General features: G+C 33.2%; 3 protein-coding genes across 3 annotated transcripts; 1 reads left to right on the top strand and 2 right to left on the bottom strand.

Moving 5' to 3' along the window:
• The first annotated feature begins 241 nt into the window (after positions 1 to 241).
• Positions 242 to 2,766, top strand: slx1 (Nuclease slx1). Its single transcript, XM_066401627.1, has 4 exons — positions 242 to 561; positions 795 to 846; positions 1,084 to 1,269; positions 1,324 to 2,766. The coding sequence occupies exons 1-4, from the start codon at positions 386 to 388 to the stop codon at positions 1,702 to 1,704; spliced, it is 795 nt and encodes a 264-aa protein (XP_066257724.1). The 5' UTR covers positions 242 to 385; the 3' UTR covers positions 1,705 to 2,766.
• Positions 2,767 to 3,014: 248 nt separating this feature from the next.
• On the bottom strand, positions 3,015 to 5,647 carry LOC136416421 (DNA ligase 1-like). Its single transcript, XM_066401580.1, has 3 exons — positions 5,487 to 5,647; positions 5,305 to 5,427; positions 3,015 to 5,251 (listed from the first exon to the last, which is right to left on the bottom strand). Exons 1-3 carry the CDS (start codon positions 5,557 to 5,559, stop codon positions 3,198 to 3,200), a joined length of 2,250 nt encoding a protein of 749 aa, XP_066257677.1. The 5' UTR covers positions 5,560 to 5,647; the 3' UTR covers positions 3,015 to 3,197.
• A 2,166-nt stretch (positions 5,648 to 7,813) lies between these two features.
• On the bottom strand, positions 7,814 to 8,841 carry LOC136416409 (protein Fer3-like). The gene is made up of 4 exons (XM_066401565.1): positions 8,691 to 8,841; positions 8,506 to 8,638; positions 8,263 to 8,456; positions 7,814 to 8,206 (listed from the first exon to the last, which is right to left on the bottom strand). The coding sequence occupies exons 1-4, from the start codon at positions 8,739 to 8,741 to the stop codon at positions 8,039 to 8,041; spliced, it is 546 nt and encodes a 181-aa protein (XP_066257662.1). The 5' UTR covers positions 8,742 to 8,841; the 3' UTR covers positions 7,814 to 8,038.
• Positions 8,842 to 17,391: the final 8,550 nt, after the last annotated feature.

Below are 17,391 nucleotides of genomic sequence, written 5' to 3'. Positions count from 1 at the left end.
TAATAAACGTCATTCACGTCATGAACGACATAATAAACGTCATTTTTTAGTTTAGTTATTTACTGACATAACTATAGACGAGCTTACTTCTTTCCTACTTCAATCTTAGGAGAAAACAAGGGCGCATATTAGAATAAAAACTGATATGTCAGGTATAACTTCAACTTATCTTCAAATTTAAGGTTATGTCAGGACTAGTATTTTGAATTTAATTATGATAAGAATAGGTAACTTAAATTTAAAATAAGATTTCACTGTATTTTTATTAGTATTTAAAACGTTGTTTCTTATTATTTGAGTTGAATTATTATTCAACATTCGCACTCATTTGCCTAGAAATCATGCCAATGCCTCTACTCGTCATAGTTAGTAATAGAATACTGCCATGAACGAAACTATAATTGAGAAGTTTTATGGGGTATATCTACTATACTGCTTAAACCCTAAATACACTGGACGAACTTACATTGGATACACTGTTGATCCAAACAGAAGAATAAAGCAACACAATAAAGGGAATCAATTTGGTGGGGCACGGCGGACAAGCAACCGAGGACCCTGGTAAATTTAATATGCCCAATTTATGAGTCACCCTTAAGACTCTCTTGAGGCTTGAAATGTACATATCATTAAAGAATGTATTCACTTTCAACATCTAGGTATATATTTTACTTCTTATAGAAGTTAAATCACAAGGGAGCTTTGAAGGAGTGACCATAAATGTGAGCTGTGGCCAGAAAGAGCCATAAATGTGGACCAACAGACTCCATTTTATATCAAATCTTTATTTGCAGGACTATGGTCCTCATTATCCATGGTTTTCCTAGTGATATATCTGCATTGCGAGTAAGTCTCCTATTATAGCAATTTTTCTTAACACTATTTGAATCAAAGCCAAATTCTCAAAAATAATAGATGCATTCATATCACATGCATACCATTTTACTGCTCAATATAAATAAGGTAATACATAGATGTCACAGAAATATTAGTCACTATTACCAGTCTAAAGTAAAAGGTTTACAAATTAGAATATGTGGTTTACTCTCTAAATTAATTAATTTCATTATTTGCATCTCAAAGTTTGAATGGGCCTGGCAACATCCCCGATACTCCAGAAGATTACAACATGTAACTAAGAAGAAATCTAAGGAAAAAATGTATGATTTTTGCTTGAGAGTTTTATCAGAAATGCTGCATGTAGGGCCATGGAACAGGCTACCTCTGACAATTCGTTGGCTAAATGATGATTTTATTAAGGAGTTCCCAGTTGGTTTTGTTGAACATTTCTTAAGTTAAAAATTACTCAAATTGAAATTTCAGATAGGCAAAGGACCCCCTCTGCACATGCCAATTTGTTATGGACCTGTGATAAGCAAACAACTCCCAAAACTCAAATTAACTCAGCAAGATTTACCCACTAATTCTGACACTTGTTATGTGTGTCTTAAACCAGTAGAAATTTCAAGAAAAGTAACTTGCTTAGAATCCATATGCACAGCAACATTTCATATTATTTGCATGTCAAAGAATTTTCTTGCCGATGACCAATACGTCCCAATTGAAGGGAATTGCCCCAAGTGCAAAAATCATTTTTTATGGGGTGATATTGTGCGAAAATTCATGGGCTGTTACAGAAATATCGATTTTAAGATGAACGTGGAAGGCGGCAACGATTTTTATGATTCTGAGGAAGATAATTAAGGGCGCGTCGAGTAAGATTCCTAATTTGATTGAAAGACTGTTTTTAAAGATGCAATTCTTATTATTATAAAAATAAATAAATAAATAACGTATTTCCCTGAGTTCCAATCAAACCCAGGATTCAATTCACGGCGAACATGAAAGATTACATGTAGTAATAACTGTCCTTCCTTGAATTTTCCGAAATCATTTAGTTTTTATGTAATTTGACTAGTAATCGTAATCTTCATCTCTGCTAAATACGCCGTCATCACCGTAGTCATCATAATCGTCAACTCCCGGTGGGATAAAAGCTCCATTTAAGGCCTCAGAAATCTGTTCCCCCAATCCCATGCTTGTTGCAGCGCCATAGATTAATCTCATTACTGCCAACCTTATTTAAAAATTCGAATTTTTATAACGTGCAAGGAACATTAAGCTACTTATTTCCGATTCTTAATAAGGTTGTTTAAATTTACCTGATGAAATTAATGGCATTTGTCTCTTTTTGCCTCAAAATCATGCCTTTCGTAGACTTCTTCCTCCTTTTGGCTTCACAATTTACCAGCAACATAACACACACCAACGTGATAATGATAAGCACATTTTTCCTGACACCGATCATCGTTTATGTATTTTGCTTACTATTTCGTATATTCCAATAGACTGGCAAAAAGCAAAAATGGAATATTAAAATGTATTTTAAGGGGGGCGATTGACATCAAAAGGAAGTATGGGGAAGTAGTAATTATTATGTGCTGCGCTTAGCGAATATTAGGTTTCACTGGCCATATTAAGAAGCAAGAACCTAGTCTAACAGTACAAGTAATGTGAATTTTCACAGGTACTGCCGGTTAGATTGAGTTTACAGCGTAATAAAACTTTGGAATATAAGCAGACGCGACGTTCAAAAAGAGATAACACAGCGCGAAGCGAATTCCAATTAGAGTACCGTTATAGACTCGGGTGAAGATGGTATGTGGGTTAGTCGAATATGCGGATTTTGGTACTGGGAACCCAATTACCATTAGACTTGAGAAAAAGTGCATTCTAAATACTCACCCATACAAATACGTTTCCAAAAATCCCTTGAAGTAGATACTGTTTTTCTAACATTTATATGTCTCCTAGAGATAGAAAGGTTACAACAAACGTTGAGACTTTTGGAGTACTTAATTCTTGAATTCTACGACATATTTAGGTACAAGAAATGTAATACAACAAAGCCGAGGCTGTTTTGTGGACGAGTCTTAAGGCTGAATTAGGCAGAATGTGAATGTGTGAAACAGCAAGGAAAATGCAAATTTATTATACGATATCTTTACAAGATTGAAGTGACCGCTGTACAAAGTTTCCTTAAATATTAAGGAAAATTTAATTGATTTTGTATATAAAATACATATTTAATTACCAAATTAGATTTCATACAATCTAAGAAAACGTGGTCTTCACACTATGTGTTTTATAAACGTATTTTGTCCAAACTCTGCAAGTGAACACAATCATAATTACAATCAACTGATTTTCTGCGCTGCATATCCCTCTATCTGGTGCAAATTCGTGTCTCGAAACCCTACCACTATATCTCCTTTAATCAGGTGCTTGTACGATTTTTTGGCTCCAGTTAAACTCTCCATATATCGGTACACTCTTTTAAAATTTGCATGTTTGAACTTCAATTTCACAGTACCATCTTCCAGTTTCTCATTATCACCCTCAGGGTTACCCACTTCCCCCACCATAATATCCTCAACTTTGATTGATTTAATTTTTGCTTCGTTAATATCATTTTCCACTTCTGCTTGGAAGGTGTCAATAGTTTTTGACATGGAAGTAATATTTTCCTCTATATTATTGGCTTGTTGATCAAAAGCACCATTTTCAATGCCTTTATTGAATTTCTTGGCTTTCTTTTTTTGAATAAATTTGTCTATATTACTCAACTCTGAACTGTCATTTAGGATTCCTTCAATTTCAATTATCTCCCTGCTCTCCTCCAAAGTTTCACTTTCAATATCTTCTTTTGAGGGGATTATTCTCTCTCGAGTTACATCACTGAATCTCACACTTTTCCTTCGAGACAATGGTTTGACTTTATGAATTCTGCTTTGTTCTGTAGTTTTAGGTGTAGTTATTACAGGAGTGGAGGCAATATTTAACATTAAATCACATTCCTCCTCAATTGATGCATCTAAGGCCAAGGCAGGATTGTCAATGCCTTCGTTTTCTTTATGTTCTTGTTTCTTTTTTTTTTTTGTTTTGTCAATTCTCTTGACTTCATATAGTTCATTCATTAAGTCTTTATCATTAGCCGCATCTGTAACGTCAAATAGTGGGTTTATAAGCCCAGGACTTTCTTCTTTAGATTGACTTTTCTTTTTCCTCTTGGGTTTCAGTTCATAAGGGTTTTCAGTTTCAGTTGTCATGCTATCATTTTCAGTTTCAATGCTAAAAATATGATTTTCTATCCCCTCAAGTGTCTTCTTAGATGTTTTTATTTTTTGAGGTGTGAGCTCTATGACAGAAGGCTCTGTAGGATGAAGGTCTTTATTTACCAAATTTTTATGCTTCTTGTTACGTTTTTTCTTCTCAATTTTTGCATTAGGTTCTACAACAATATCCATATTTTCATCAACACTATCCTCTAATTTTTTCTTCTTAATTTTCTTTTTCTTACATTCTTCATCTGGCTTCAAATCATCTAAATTCTTTGTTTTGTTCTTTTTTTTTTTTCTCTTCTTTGGGATATTATTTTCAGAAATTTTCTCCTTATTTTCAGCTACAATTAGATCATTGGTAATTTGAACCTGAACCTTGAAGCTCTCAGCTACTTCCCCTACAGTGTCATTCTGTATTTCAGCAATACTTTCTTCTATTGGTTCCAAAATGTGTTTCTGCACTTTAGTAGGGAAAAACAAAGGGTCAAACGCTGGGTTAGATAAGCCAGTTTCAGGTTCTTTTTTCTTTGATTGGTCAGTTTTCTTTTTCTTGGAAGGGGTGTCATTTAAATTGAAATTATCCTCCAAACTCCTTTTCTTTTTATTTTTTTTCTTCTTTGATATAGCTTCTTCATTTGATTTAATACAAGTTTGTTCCTGTTTAAAACCAAACCCTACTGTAGTTTCACTCTCAGACTCTGACTCATTTCTTTCAGAACCAGAGCTTTTCAAAACCCCATTGCTCCCAATTTCATACCTATTATTTTTGCCAAAACTAGGTAATTTCTTTTTAAAATAGTCAGACATTGAGCCTCCATATGAGAAGTTGGTATCAGCTATAAGGTCCTCATTAACTTCCTCCTCTTCAATATCCTGATTGGAGGATTCATTAAAAGATTTCTTGCCAAAAATGTTTGCTAAGTCTTTTTCTGAATATTTGCTCAAATCTTTACCTCTAGTGAATTTCCTATAGTGCAGTCTTGCCTTTGAGCTTTTTGATTGTTCTTCTAAAGAACTGACTTTAACAGTATTATCTTGAGTGATTTCTGTGCCTGTTAATGTCACGAGAAGGGAGGAGAAGTTAGTCTCATGTTCTGTCCATTGATTATCATTTTTTTTATAACCCATACCTAATTAGAATTGTTTTAGTTGCAGATATTTGTAATAATAAACTGGTAAATACCTTCAGAATCATTCTTATAGGCGACTTTTATGTGCTCGGTCATGCCATCTTCCTTTAACCCGAGCCCTTTCCCAGGGGCCCAACCCATTTTTTCTAGCAGTTTTTGACCAAATTTGTTGCCATCTATAATTAGGAATATACATTATAGTGAACAAACCTATTTATATAAGTTTTAAGTTTACCATCAGCCCAAAATTTGCCTCTGGGGTTAAGTGACCATTTTTGTTTTCGTTTTCTCTCAGCGAGCATTGACATATTAGGGTAAATTATTATAGAAAGAATTAAATTAATATATGAAGTAAGGAAGATTGGCTTTAGTTTTTTTATAAAATGTCCCAAAACCCAAACGTTTAATTAAAAATGTATCCGAAATACTGACGCACTTAGCAATTTCTAACCTCACAATAACACATGTGGATGTTATCAAAAGTCAGTTAAGTCATTGTAGACTTTTGGATTCAACAACAGCTTGCGCCTAAGGCCATTGATAGATGACGCGTGCGGTTAATCATTAATTTAATTTAATTATAATTTTAAACATTAGTACATTTTTTATATAAATAAATTCAAAATCATTATGTTTTTTGGTGATATTCAGCTAAAATATATTTAAAAATTCTTGCAAAAGAATATTTATTTTTAAGCCATATCAACTTTACATAGTAATATTTATATTGTTTAAATAAAATATTATTTTATTTAAACAATATAAATAATATTTTTTATTAGTGTACTTATCTTTGGCATCGTTATAAGGATTAAAGATGCTATTAGGGTTTTCTCCCCTACTTTTGCTTTGCAAGCTCATATTGAATAATATTTGTTTAATGTACAATACCTAAAAAACTTGTTCGTACATGTGGATTTGTTAAAGAAAATACTCAATTTTCGCTGTCAAAAAATTATTTATTTTACTGTTTTTTTATTATTAACAAGAAATATATTTTAAATATACATACTTACATACAAAGTTTTCAAAGAATAAATAACAAAACTAATCAATAAAGTTAACAAAAATACTTTATTTTCAAACAACATTTTTGTTCATACAGTTAAAATTAAATATAAAAATAAACAAGATCTTCGATTAAACAATAATTGGTCAATACTTTATTGAATAGCCCTTTGCTGTGATGACCGTTTGACATCTTCTATTCATAGATTAAATAATTTTTTGCATATTTCAGAACTGATTTTTTTCGATTTTTGTGATACAATGTTTTTTAATTCTGTTTTTAATGAAATTTGATGTTTCCTTATGTTTTTTTTTTACTTACCCACAAATGTTTAATTGGGTTTAAGTCTGCTGATTGTGGAGGGGTTTTTAACAATTTTGGAACATTTCAAATTAGCTATTCTTTGTTGATTAATACTGTTGAAATCTATAAACATTTGGCATACCTAATTTTTGCGTTTTTTTTAGAATATCATTATAACCATGTTTATCTATAATACCATCTATAAAATGAATATTTCCAACTCCATTTTAGAACATGCAGCCCCAAATCATTATGAATCGACCTCCATGTTTTACAGTAGGAGGTGTATTACAAGAATTATTATCTTCATTCAGTTTTCTCCACACCCTATAAATACCATCTGACTGAAAAAGATTAATTTTTGTACATAAGTACGTATATTAAAAATACATTTCTTGTTAATAATAAAAAAAAACAGTAAAATAAATAATTTTTTGACAGCGGAAATCGAGTATTTTCTTTAACAAATCCATGTGTATGAATGAGATACTGTATATTCAATGCCTCAGTATTTTGTAATCATAAGAGACAGAAAGTTGGTTAAATGAAGCACATTTTACTACATAACAAAAAACTAAAATTCATATTACTAAAACCAAAAAACTTATTAATCAAAACTAAAAAAATCTTGCCTTTATTTTCTTATGAATTTATTACTTATTATATTCAAAAACTATTAGTGTTTTCGTAACTTTTTTATCCTCTAAGAAAATAATTTTATTCGTCAAATTTAAAGTTTCGTCGTGAAGATACCCATATTAATTAAATTTTTTTTTAAATTGACGTGGAATTTTTGTTCAATTTTTCAAAAGCCCTTGACCTTCCAAAACTCATGATGTCATGATCAAAGTTTTTTGATTATTTTTGAAAACTGAAGAATAGGCATCGATAGAAAAATAGGTCTTGAAACAAAATAAACTGCGCTTAACGTTGGCAATAGACAACGCTGCTGTCTCAAGCAACTGTTTGTTTCCGAAGCTAAGCACACTGTACTATTCTTGTGTGTTAGTGTCCACTCTTCCCACTTCCTACATTGATTTTTAAAAATCCTTCATAATATTTGTTGCAAAAATTTATCGAACAAATATGACACCGTATGCTAAAACTATTGTGCCTCATTTTAACGACCTCTGTACCTCATACAATTACAAAAATAGCCATGTTAGTGCATCAAATTTTGAACGCCCTGCACAATAAACATTGGAGGACACTGACTTTCCTTCATACATGCCCCTACTAAAACCTAAAAATATCAGAATATGCCTTTTATCAATACTTCGTCCTGAATCCGAAGCTAATATTTGCCTAAAATTAATAATTATACACTTTTCTTTAGAAACTAGACCTACTTAAACGATTCGACAATAATTAATTACAAATTATAATATTGCACCTCCGAACATATCATTAACTTCCGCCATTTACAAAATTACCCAACAAGCAGAAACAAGATAAAAAACGATATTTTTCATCACCTAATTAATCAGACCATAAGGGATGTACTCTCTTTGCGGATATGCGTCACTGCTCTTGTGGTCAAGCGGATGACCGTGAAGAAGTTCCGTCATGAAACTGATGTAAGTGATGGCCAAACGCAGAGTTTCAATGCGTGAGAGCCGTTTCTCGTAGGCAAAAGTCGGTACCTGAAAAACAGAATATTTTAGATTCTTAAAAGCAAAAAAAAATTGATAGCAGGTACCTTCCTTCTCAATTTATCAAAAGCCTCATTTAAATTAAACATACGCCGCCTTTCTCGTATATTAGCAGCTCTGCGTTGAGCCATGGTGGCAACCCTCCTTCGTGTCTTTTTCTGCGATTGTACTCCATTAGATGAACCATTTCTACCCATTCGACTGGAAACCAGAGCACCGCACTGTTGATGCCGAGGCCAAACTAAAGCAAATACATGCAAATTTACTCAAAAAATAAATGATTTACTTACCAAGATCTGAATTGAACGCAGTTAGGATATCTGGGTACCCCCCCAATGCTGGATTTTGACTGGGGAAATGATGGGGATCCCATAGACCCCCATATCCGTTGATTTCATTGGGATACCCAGGGTACTCCGCACCCTACACAGCAACACAACTTCCTATCCAAACTTTCAATTACATTAACACTTACACTTCCTGCATCCCACGACCCATGGTCACTGGAAAAAGAGGACATTTTCATCAGTATAAACTTCTGAAAACGGACTTCGATCCAGAAATCTGTAGAGCACACTTATAAAATGCTCTTTGATGTTATCTCTCATATAAGAGTAAGTGAAACTAAAATGTAACATGGAAATATGTATTCCTACATCCCCCCGGTAATGTCAGCCCTAATATTGCAATTTGATACGGTTTTAGCTTTTCTGATTGGCTGGAGTGCTCATCAAGGGGAGGGACCTTTGCAGGGGGGTCGCCAATGGGAAGCGAGTAACCTGTCGCGATAGGGGTAGAATAGTTAGACCTTATGGGTAAAGGAGTTAGAGGACATATTGGCTTGCGAGTGAGTATTGACAAAAGTGAGTTTCAGTATAAAGCTGTGTTGTGTTTGTAGGGAGAAAAAACTTAAAAAAAGGAAGTGCTCAATATTTATGTCAATGGAGAGGGTTCTAAGAGGAGTAAGAGGTAAGACTTGCTTAAAAAAATAACTCAAAAAATTGTTCACGTACGAGCATAAAGCTCTTATTAGGTGAATTACCAAGATCCCTCTAGTATACACTACTGGTCAAAAGTATTTGCCCACCTTAAAAAAATCCTATATTCAAATGTGCACAATGATTTTATTAATCCTAAAAGATCTTATTTAAATTTTTGCCTCATCAATGTAACCCTCTCTACTTTTAATAACAGCGGCACATAATTTTGGCATTCGATTTATCAGTTTTGAAAGCGTTTTTTTTTCAATTTCGGACCAGGCTTGCATGTCCCATAATATGTCCTAGGATGTTGGACATTGCGTCTTCACCTTCCGATGGAGCTCATCTCACAAAAGATCTATAGGATTCAGATCAGGCAATTGCGGTGACCAGTTCATGACATCAATGGTATTATTTTGTTTCAATTTGTTTAAATACTCATTACAAATTTTGGCAGAATGTTTTGGGTCACTATCGTGCTGAAAAATAAACTGAGTTCCGAAAATTTGTAAACCGGAAGGCAACATTCCTTCTTGCAAAATTTTCAAATAGTGCTTTTTTCGCATAATTCTTTCCACCTTAAATAAGTTTCCAACAGATAACCTACCAAAACATCCTCAAACCATCACGGAGCCTCCACCGTGTTTAACGAATGCTATTAAACACTGGTCAGCATAACGCTTACCCAGTTTTCTCCCGACATAAACTTTACGCTTTGACCCAAACACTTCGAATTTGGATTAGTCACTCCAAAGAACCTTTTTCCATTGTTCAGTTCAATGTTTATGTTATTTTACCCACTGTAATCGTTTTACTTTATTAACCTCTCTTAGTAAAAGTTTTTCCACAGCACTTCTACCATACAGTCCATTACTCCGAAGACGTCGCTGCACTATGGTCACGCTGATTGAATTGTCACAGGATAAATTCACACTTGCAGCGATTTTTGGAGCAGTCAGTCTTCTTTTACGTTTAGATGTGATCACAATGTCTCTGTCTTCGATAGCAGTCGTCACCCTTGGCCTTTCACACCGCTCATTACTGAATAACGACTGTCCGGCTCTAAATCTTTTAACCTGATAGTTAACAATTCGGTGGGAAATTTTTAGCTCTAAAGCAATCTGACGGTTAGTCATTCCGATTCTATGTTTGGCAACAATTAGTACTCGAGTTTGGTTGGAAGTTTCATTTGTTTTCTGCATATTTTTGAAAAAATAAATAAACACAACAGTACTGTACTTCCAATGTTAAACGATTGACTTTAGGTAAGCAGAACGCATAAATGTGGCAAACCACCAAAAACATGTACCAATTCGTCATTTTCAGCATAACTCTCAATATAATAAACAATGATTATTTGAATTAAAATTCTTCGAACTATAATTTTACTTAATTTTCCCCTAACGACTCAAATTGCTCAATAAGCAAAATTTTTGTCAATCTAAAACAGTCCAATACATAGTACAGCATTCGAGATATAAGGCAAGGACACTAACTAAACACTTTGTTTCGCGATATCTATCAGAAAATATAATTTTCTCGAAGTTTGTACACTTAAGAATTAACTTAATGGAAATTACATATATGTATATTACGATACATAAATACACATAAATACGTACTTATGTATATTACGATGGGCAAATGCTTTTGACCGGCAGTGTAACATATATCTGAAATCATAATCATCAAATTGCTTAAAAATAAAGGGAAAAAGTAAATAAAGGTAGACATCGCCAAAGCCGCTCTTGGAAAATCATGACATCTATTTCGGCAAGACAGGTCATTCTCTGCACACTACTGTATGCTCTTTTACACACCTTTCCCAATTCTCTTAGAGCTTATTTCATGATTCCAAATAGAGATATTTTCAGGTATCAAATTTCGCGTTCTTATGAATCCATTTAAGTTTGTTTGACGTTAATGTTGTTATATCCAAGAATCTACAAATTTTCGAATAACAAAATAATTTATCAGTGACGACGTAATTGCAATCAAAAAACAACATAGGAGGAAATTATTAAATATATTAATATGCTTAATGAGTATAGCATTAAGTACACGTGCAGTATACAGGGTAGGCCAACGAAAACAAAATGGTCCATGTTTAGGGTTCTTAATGTGGTTTAAAAAAAAATCGCTCGAACACGTCAATTGATTTGTCGAGGGGGAAACCTTTTAGACTTATTTTTAAACCCCTATCTTTAACCCCTTGAGCAGGGTGCTATTCACCCTTAAAATCTTAAATGGAAAGTGGGGTTGAGTGATACCTTGTTTGAAAGGTCTTTCAATTATCTTTTCAGTGATGCCTACTTTTTGACATGAAATATCATTTTGACATTTTAAATTAGAAATTTTTCCGTTTTATTTACAAAGACGCTTGCAAAATCAGAAAAATCATTTAATACTTAGACTTTAAAATTAAATGTTCAAACTACCCAACTGGCAACCATGAATTGCATAATGTTTACTCCGTTGAAACTTAAGCGCTTTTAAAATTACATTGAGACAAACTGAAAATTGTAACCTTAAGGCAATAGACTGAATTGGCGGAACATTTGCAAAGCAATACATTTTTATAAAAAGTAGAATGTTCGTCTTATCTCTAAATTTAAAATGTACATAAACAGCAAAAAAATTTACAATGGTAGAATTGGGCAGTACTACATTAGAGGATAGTAAGGCAGTGGTTTGTACTGTGTTTTCGTGATTGTGCAAAAATGGTTTACACTACAGCTGAAAGAGTTGAAATTATTGCAATATTCTATTCAAATAATGAGTCTGGGTACGGATCAGCTGAGATTTTTAACCAACGGCATCCATACAAACATGTCAATCGAAAGTATGTCCTCGAACTAGTGCAAAAATTTATCCAAACTGGTTCGGTACTTAACAAAAAGCGTGATATTGTAAATCCAGTAATCAATGAAGCAGTGGAAGTAACTGTTATAGGTCACATGACTCAAGATCAAACTTTAAGTACGAGGAAGTTTAGTGATGTATCAGGTGTTCCGCAAACTAGCATACGAAGAATGTTAAAAAAACATAAATGGCATCCTTATAAAATTCAATTGGTGCAAGAGCTGGACGAGGATTACTTCGACAGGCAACTGCAATTCTGTGAAGTTATTAGCCACCGAGCAAATCAAGATCCACATTTACTATTTAACATTTGCTTTTCCGACGAGTGCTCTTTTTTTGTCAATGGAACTGTAAACCGTCACAACTGTCTTTACTGGAGTGATGTAAATCCAAGAATTTTTCACGAGACACACAAGCAACATCCTGAAAAATTGAACGTGTAGGATGGTATTTTCGGAGACCATCTTGGTGGACCCTTTTTCCTACCCGGTACCCTAAATGGAGAAATGTATTTGGATCTGTTGCAAAATGCAATCGAACCTACCATTATTCAAATAATGGAAAATGATGAGCGTTATTTACCAAACCGAATAATGTTTCAACAGGACGGCGCTCCTCCGCATTATGCACAGCAGTTGCGAGTGTACTTAGACCAAGCATTTCCAGGAAGGTGGATTGGCAGAAGAGGTGTTATTGAATGGCCACCAAGATCTCCAGATTTATCTCCGTTAGATTTCTTTTTGTGGGGACACTTAAAATCTAAGATTTATGCTACCCAACCAACTTCCCTACAAGATTTACGGCAACGAATTATTAACGAGTGTCATCTTATAACACCAGAAATGCTCAATAATGTGAGAAATCGATTTGAGGAGAACTTGTATCACTGCATGGAAATTAATGGACAGCAGTTTAAACATTTATTAAAGTAATTTTAATTGCAAGCGTCTTTGTAAATAAAACGGAAAAATTTCTAATTTAAAATGTCAAAATGATATCTCATGTCAAAAAGTAGATATCATTGAAAAGAGAATTGAAATACCTTTCAAACAAGGTGTCACTCAACCCCACTTTCCATTTAAGATTTTAGGGGTGAATAGCACCCTGCTCAAAGGGTTAAAGATAGGGGTTTAAAAATAAGTCTAAAAGGTTTCCCCGTCGACAAATCAATTGACGTGTTCGAGCGATTTTTTTTAAACCACATTAAGAACCCTAAACATGGACCGTTTCGTTTTCGTTGGCCCACCCTGTATTTATACAAGATATTCCAAAAAAATGTAACGATACCGAACTAATTTTTTTAAATGGAACACCCTATATTTTTTTAACATTTAAATGCTTTCAATGATTGTCTATACATTCCTAAAATTTTGTTAAAATAGGTTGGATCATACCGGCGAAAAAAATTAAAACTAATAAAAATAGCAGCCCCTCTGGTTTGAAAAAATAATCAAAAATAGAAATAATGTGCGTTTAAAGAAACTATACAAGATACTTATTAAGCATGGTTTAATAGTTTTATCAAAAAGTTTCGATGATCGATATTGTACATGGTGTCGAAAATTTAGCGTAACATTTTTCAAACTTTAAAATATTATATTTTTTTAATTTTAAATTGGGACCCCCGTATGTTTTAATCTAGTACGTTGTAGAATTTAAAAAAAATATATTTTAACTGCATATCTGTTACAATTCTTAACAAGCCAAAAATTAGTCACTGAAAACCATCAGTAATTAAAATAATATAGTAATTTGAATGTAATTAAAATAAATAAAAAACTAAGGTGACTATGAAAGAAAAATTATTCATCGAACTTATTTTATAAAAATCATTATTTTAAAAATGTTAAAAGTTTAAAGCATGTGTTGAAAATGTTTTTTGTTTTTTCGAAGACACAAATTAAGACGATTATAGAAAGTCCTTGTAAGCTTTCGCAAGACGTAAAAAAGTCGAAAGTGCCTTTCAACACATTTCAAATTATTATTGTTTTTATTACATTTTTAAACATTGTTAGTATCATATTATTAATTAATTAAGTTCTAAATACTACAAATCTAATTTTTGTTTGTCATGAAGTATAACCGAAAAGAGCTCGTGGACCTGATCTTTGTATTAGGAGAATGCAGAAAGAACTATTTTTAGCAAGTCGAGTTTATGCTCAGCGTTATCTAGAACGAAAACATTCAGACAAAAGGAGTCTGTAAAATGTATTACAAAGATTTGTGGAAACAGGAAATATTAGTTATACGCCACCACTTAGAAACAAATCGGTTAAAACAGAATACATTGGCCATACTATTAGCAGTTATGGAAAATCCCTCTTTTAGCCAACGAGCAATCGGTAATAATTTAGATGTAGTCAGAAGATCTGTCCAGCGGATTTTAAAAGAAAACCGTTTTCATGCTTATCCTGTCCAATCGTGTCAAGAACTTTGCGAAAAGGATTTTCAACAACGTATGGAATTCTGCAACTGAACCCAAGGTAAAATTAAAACCAATGTTGATTTCTTCGACAAAGTTTTGTTTTCTGATGGAGCCGTCTTTCATAAAAACGGATTTGTAAATCGTCATAATTTCAATTACTACTGCGACCATAATTCGAAGATTTTTCAGCAAATTGATAAATAGCACAGATGGTAAATTAACGTAGGGGAGAATTATTAAGGAACATATTATTGGACTTTACTTTTTTGATGGCAACTAAAATGGACCTTTATATATGGATTTTTTGAAAAATCAATTGCCAAATTTATGTGAAAATTTACTATTAGCTTTAAGGAATGTAATGTGGTTGCAACACTATGGAACCCCAACACATTATGCATTACAAATGAATTGCCATCTTCACACGACCTACCGAAATCGGAGGAATGAAAGAAGAGGTCCAATTAAATGGCCACCACTTTCACCAGACCTAACCAAAATAGATTTTTTTATAAGATTTGTCGAAGAGATGGTTTATGACGAATCTCCAACCACATCAGAAAACATGCAGGAAAAACTTTAAATTTGTTATAGTTTTAACATAATAGTAATTATAAAAGAAGTTCTATGAATAATTTTTCTTTCTTAGCCATCTTAGTTTTTTATTCATTTTAATTACTACGAATATTGGAATGATTTTTGGCGAATAATTTTTGACTTACTAGGAATTGCGATAGATATGTAGTTAATAAAAATGTTTGTTTTCGAATTCCACAATGAACTAAATTAACACATACGGGGGCCCCAATTTAAAATAATAAAAATAAAATACCTTAGAGTTTGAAAAATTTGACGCTAAATTTTGGATACCTCGCACAATATCGATCATCGAAACCTTTTTAATAAAATTATTAAACCATGCTCAATATGCACCTTGTATAGTTTTTTTAAAATAAATATTATTTCTATTTTTTATTAATTTTTCAAACCAGAGGTGCAAACGCTATTTTTTTATAAGGTATACAAATGTTCTGCTTCAAAGTTTCTGTCGTTTGACAAACCATGACCCCACCAGAAGATTATCTTAATATTGTTAGATATAAAACGTACTATCACAAGTTTGGTCATCTAGTAACAACATAACGTTGAAATATTAGTGACTCCTTATCAGCATCACATAATTTGTTTTGTTCAATAATGTCAAGTTTTACGCCGAATAAGTGTCATTTGCGGGAGCTTTTAATTTACTTCTTTAATTTGAAGAAATCTGCAGTTGAGGCGCATCGATTGCTTGTAGAAGCATATGGTGAGGCTGCTTTAAGTGAGAGAAGTTGTCGCGAGCGATTTCACAAATTTTAAAACGGTTAATTTCACGTGAAAGACAAAGAACGCAGTGGAAGACCTAAAGTGTGCGAAGATACGGAATTGGAACTATTATTGGAAATCGAACACAACTATTATTGGAACTCTCTACTAAACACAATTAATGAGATTGAGCCGAGCATTCGAGGCAAAACGCGCCCATTACTACTCTAGACGCGACAAAATTATTCTTCTACATGATAATTCTCCTCCGCATGTTGCGGTACCGGTCAAAACCTATTTGGAAACACTTAATTGGGAAGTCCTACCCCGCCCGCCATATTCACCAGACCTTGCCCCATCTGACTATCACTTATTCCAATCGATGGCACATGCTGTCTGGGCAGCACTTTACATCATATGAAGATATCGAAGATTGAGTTGATTCATGGATAGCCTCAAAAGATGAAGAGTTCTTCCGACGTGGTATTCGAATGCTGCTAGAAAGATGGGAAAAAGTAGTGGTTAGCGATGGACAATACTTTGAATAAAACATAATGCACCGTTCTTTCATAATAAATTCCTAATTTTTATATCAAACGGCGGAAACTTATTTGTACCCCTTATAGTTTTTATTATTTTCGCCGGTATTATCGAACGTATTTCAACAAAATTTTAGGAATATGTAGACAGTCATAGAAAAGCACTTAAATGTGAAAAAAATATAGTGTTCCTCCCTATGTTATAAAAAAAATAGTTCGATATTACTACTTTTTTGGGGTAAACCTGTATAATTAGAAATGTTTTCCTGAAGTACCTCCTAAGACACAAGAAAAGTATGCACAATATTAAAATCCTACTTTTAGTAATAATCGAGGTATAGAAGATGGGAGGTAAAATGCGCCACCTTCTATATGGAAATTAATTAATTTAACTTAACACCTTACAATTGGTATGTTGCAGTATTTGGGTGGACTATTTGTCCAATGGCATCATTGATTCGTTAAAGTCTTATTCCAATCTTTACACCGACGTATTTGTTCAAAACATAGTAATTTACTGAATATCGTTGTTCAGTTATAATCCCATAAAGCCGCATGATATTTTTCAACATATGCCAACAGTAAAGGGATCATCCCCTTGTTAGAGAAATATTAACTTCTGCACACGTGCATAATAAGAATTCTAACAATCGGGGGTGATATTTAATATCGGCTAATTCACCCCGGCCAAAACAAATCGGCGTAATATTTTGGGGGTTGAAATTGGATCACCATGCTGCAGTTAAACTTGACTCGCAACTAGTCAAGAGATTGCGGGATACTTGATTGCAGGGTCAAATGAAAGGAATTACAAAAATTCTATGAAGATTAAGTAATTTTCTTTTGTCCGAAGGAAGGCGACTTAGTTTCGCATTTATTAAACAACTCAGAAACTGTAAAAATAAGTCTCGAATATACAGAGTGTCCTGGAACTTGAGCAAGAAAACTTGATGATTGCCGAAAATCGAAACGTCGGATTTCAAATATCACATCGTCACATGGTAGAAGAGGAAAAATTACAATGATGAAGTGGCAATCATTTTGAATTATCTCGTAAAATAAGCT

This window comes from Euwallacea similis, chromosome 23, assembly GCF_039881205.1.
Source record: "Euwallacea similis isolate ESF13 chromosome 23, ESF131.1, whole genome shotgun sequence".
Taxonomy (NCBI): Eukaryota; Metazoa; Arthropoda; class Insecta; order Coleoptera; family Curculionidae; genus Euwallacea; species Euwallacea similis.
Note: the sequence above shows the minus strand (reverse complement) of the source record. Positions and strands in the feature narration are given on the sequence as shown.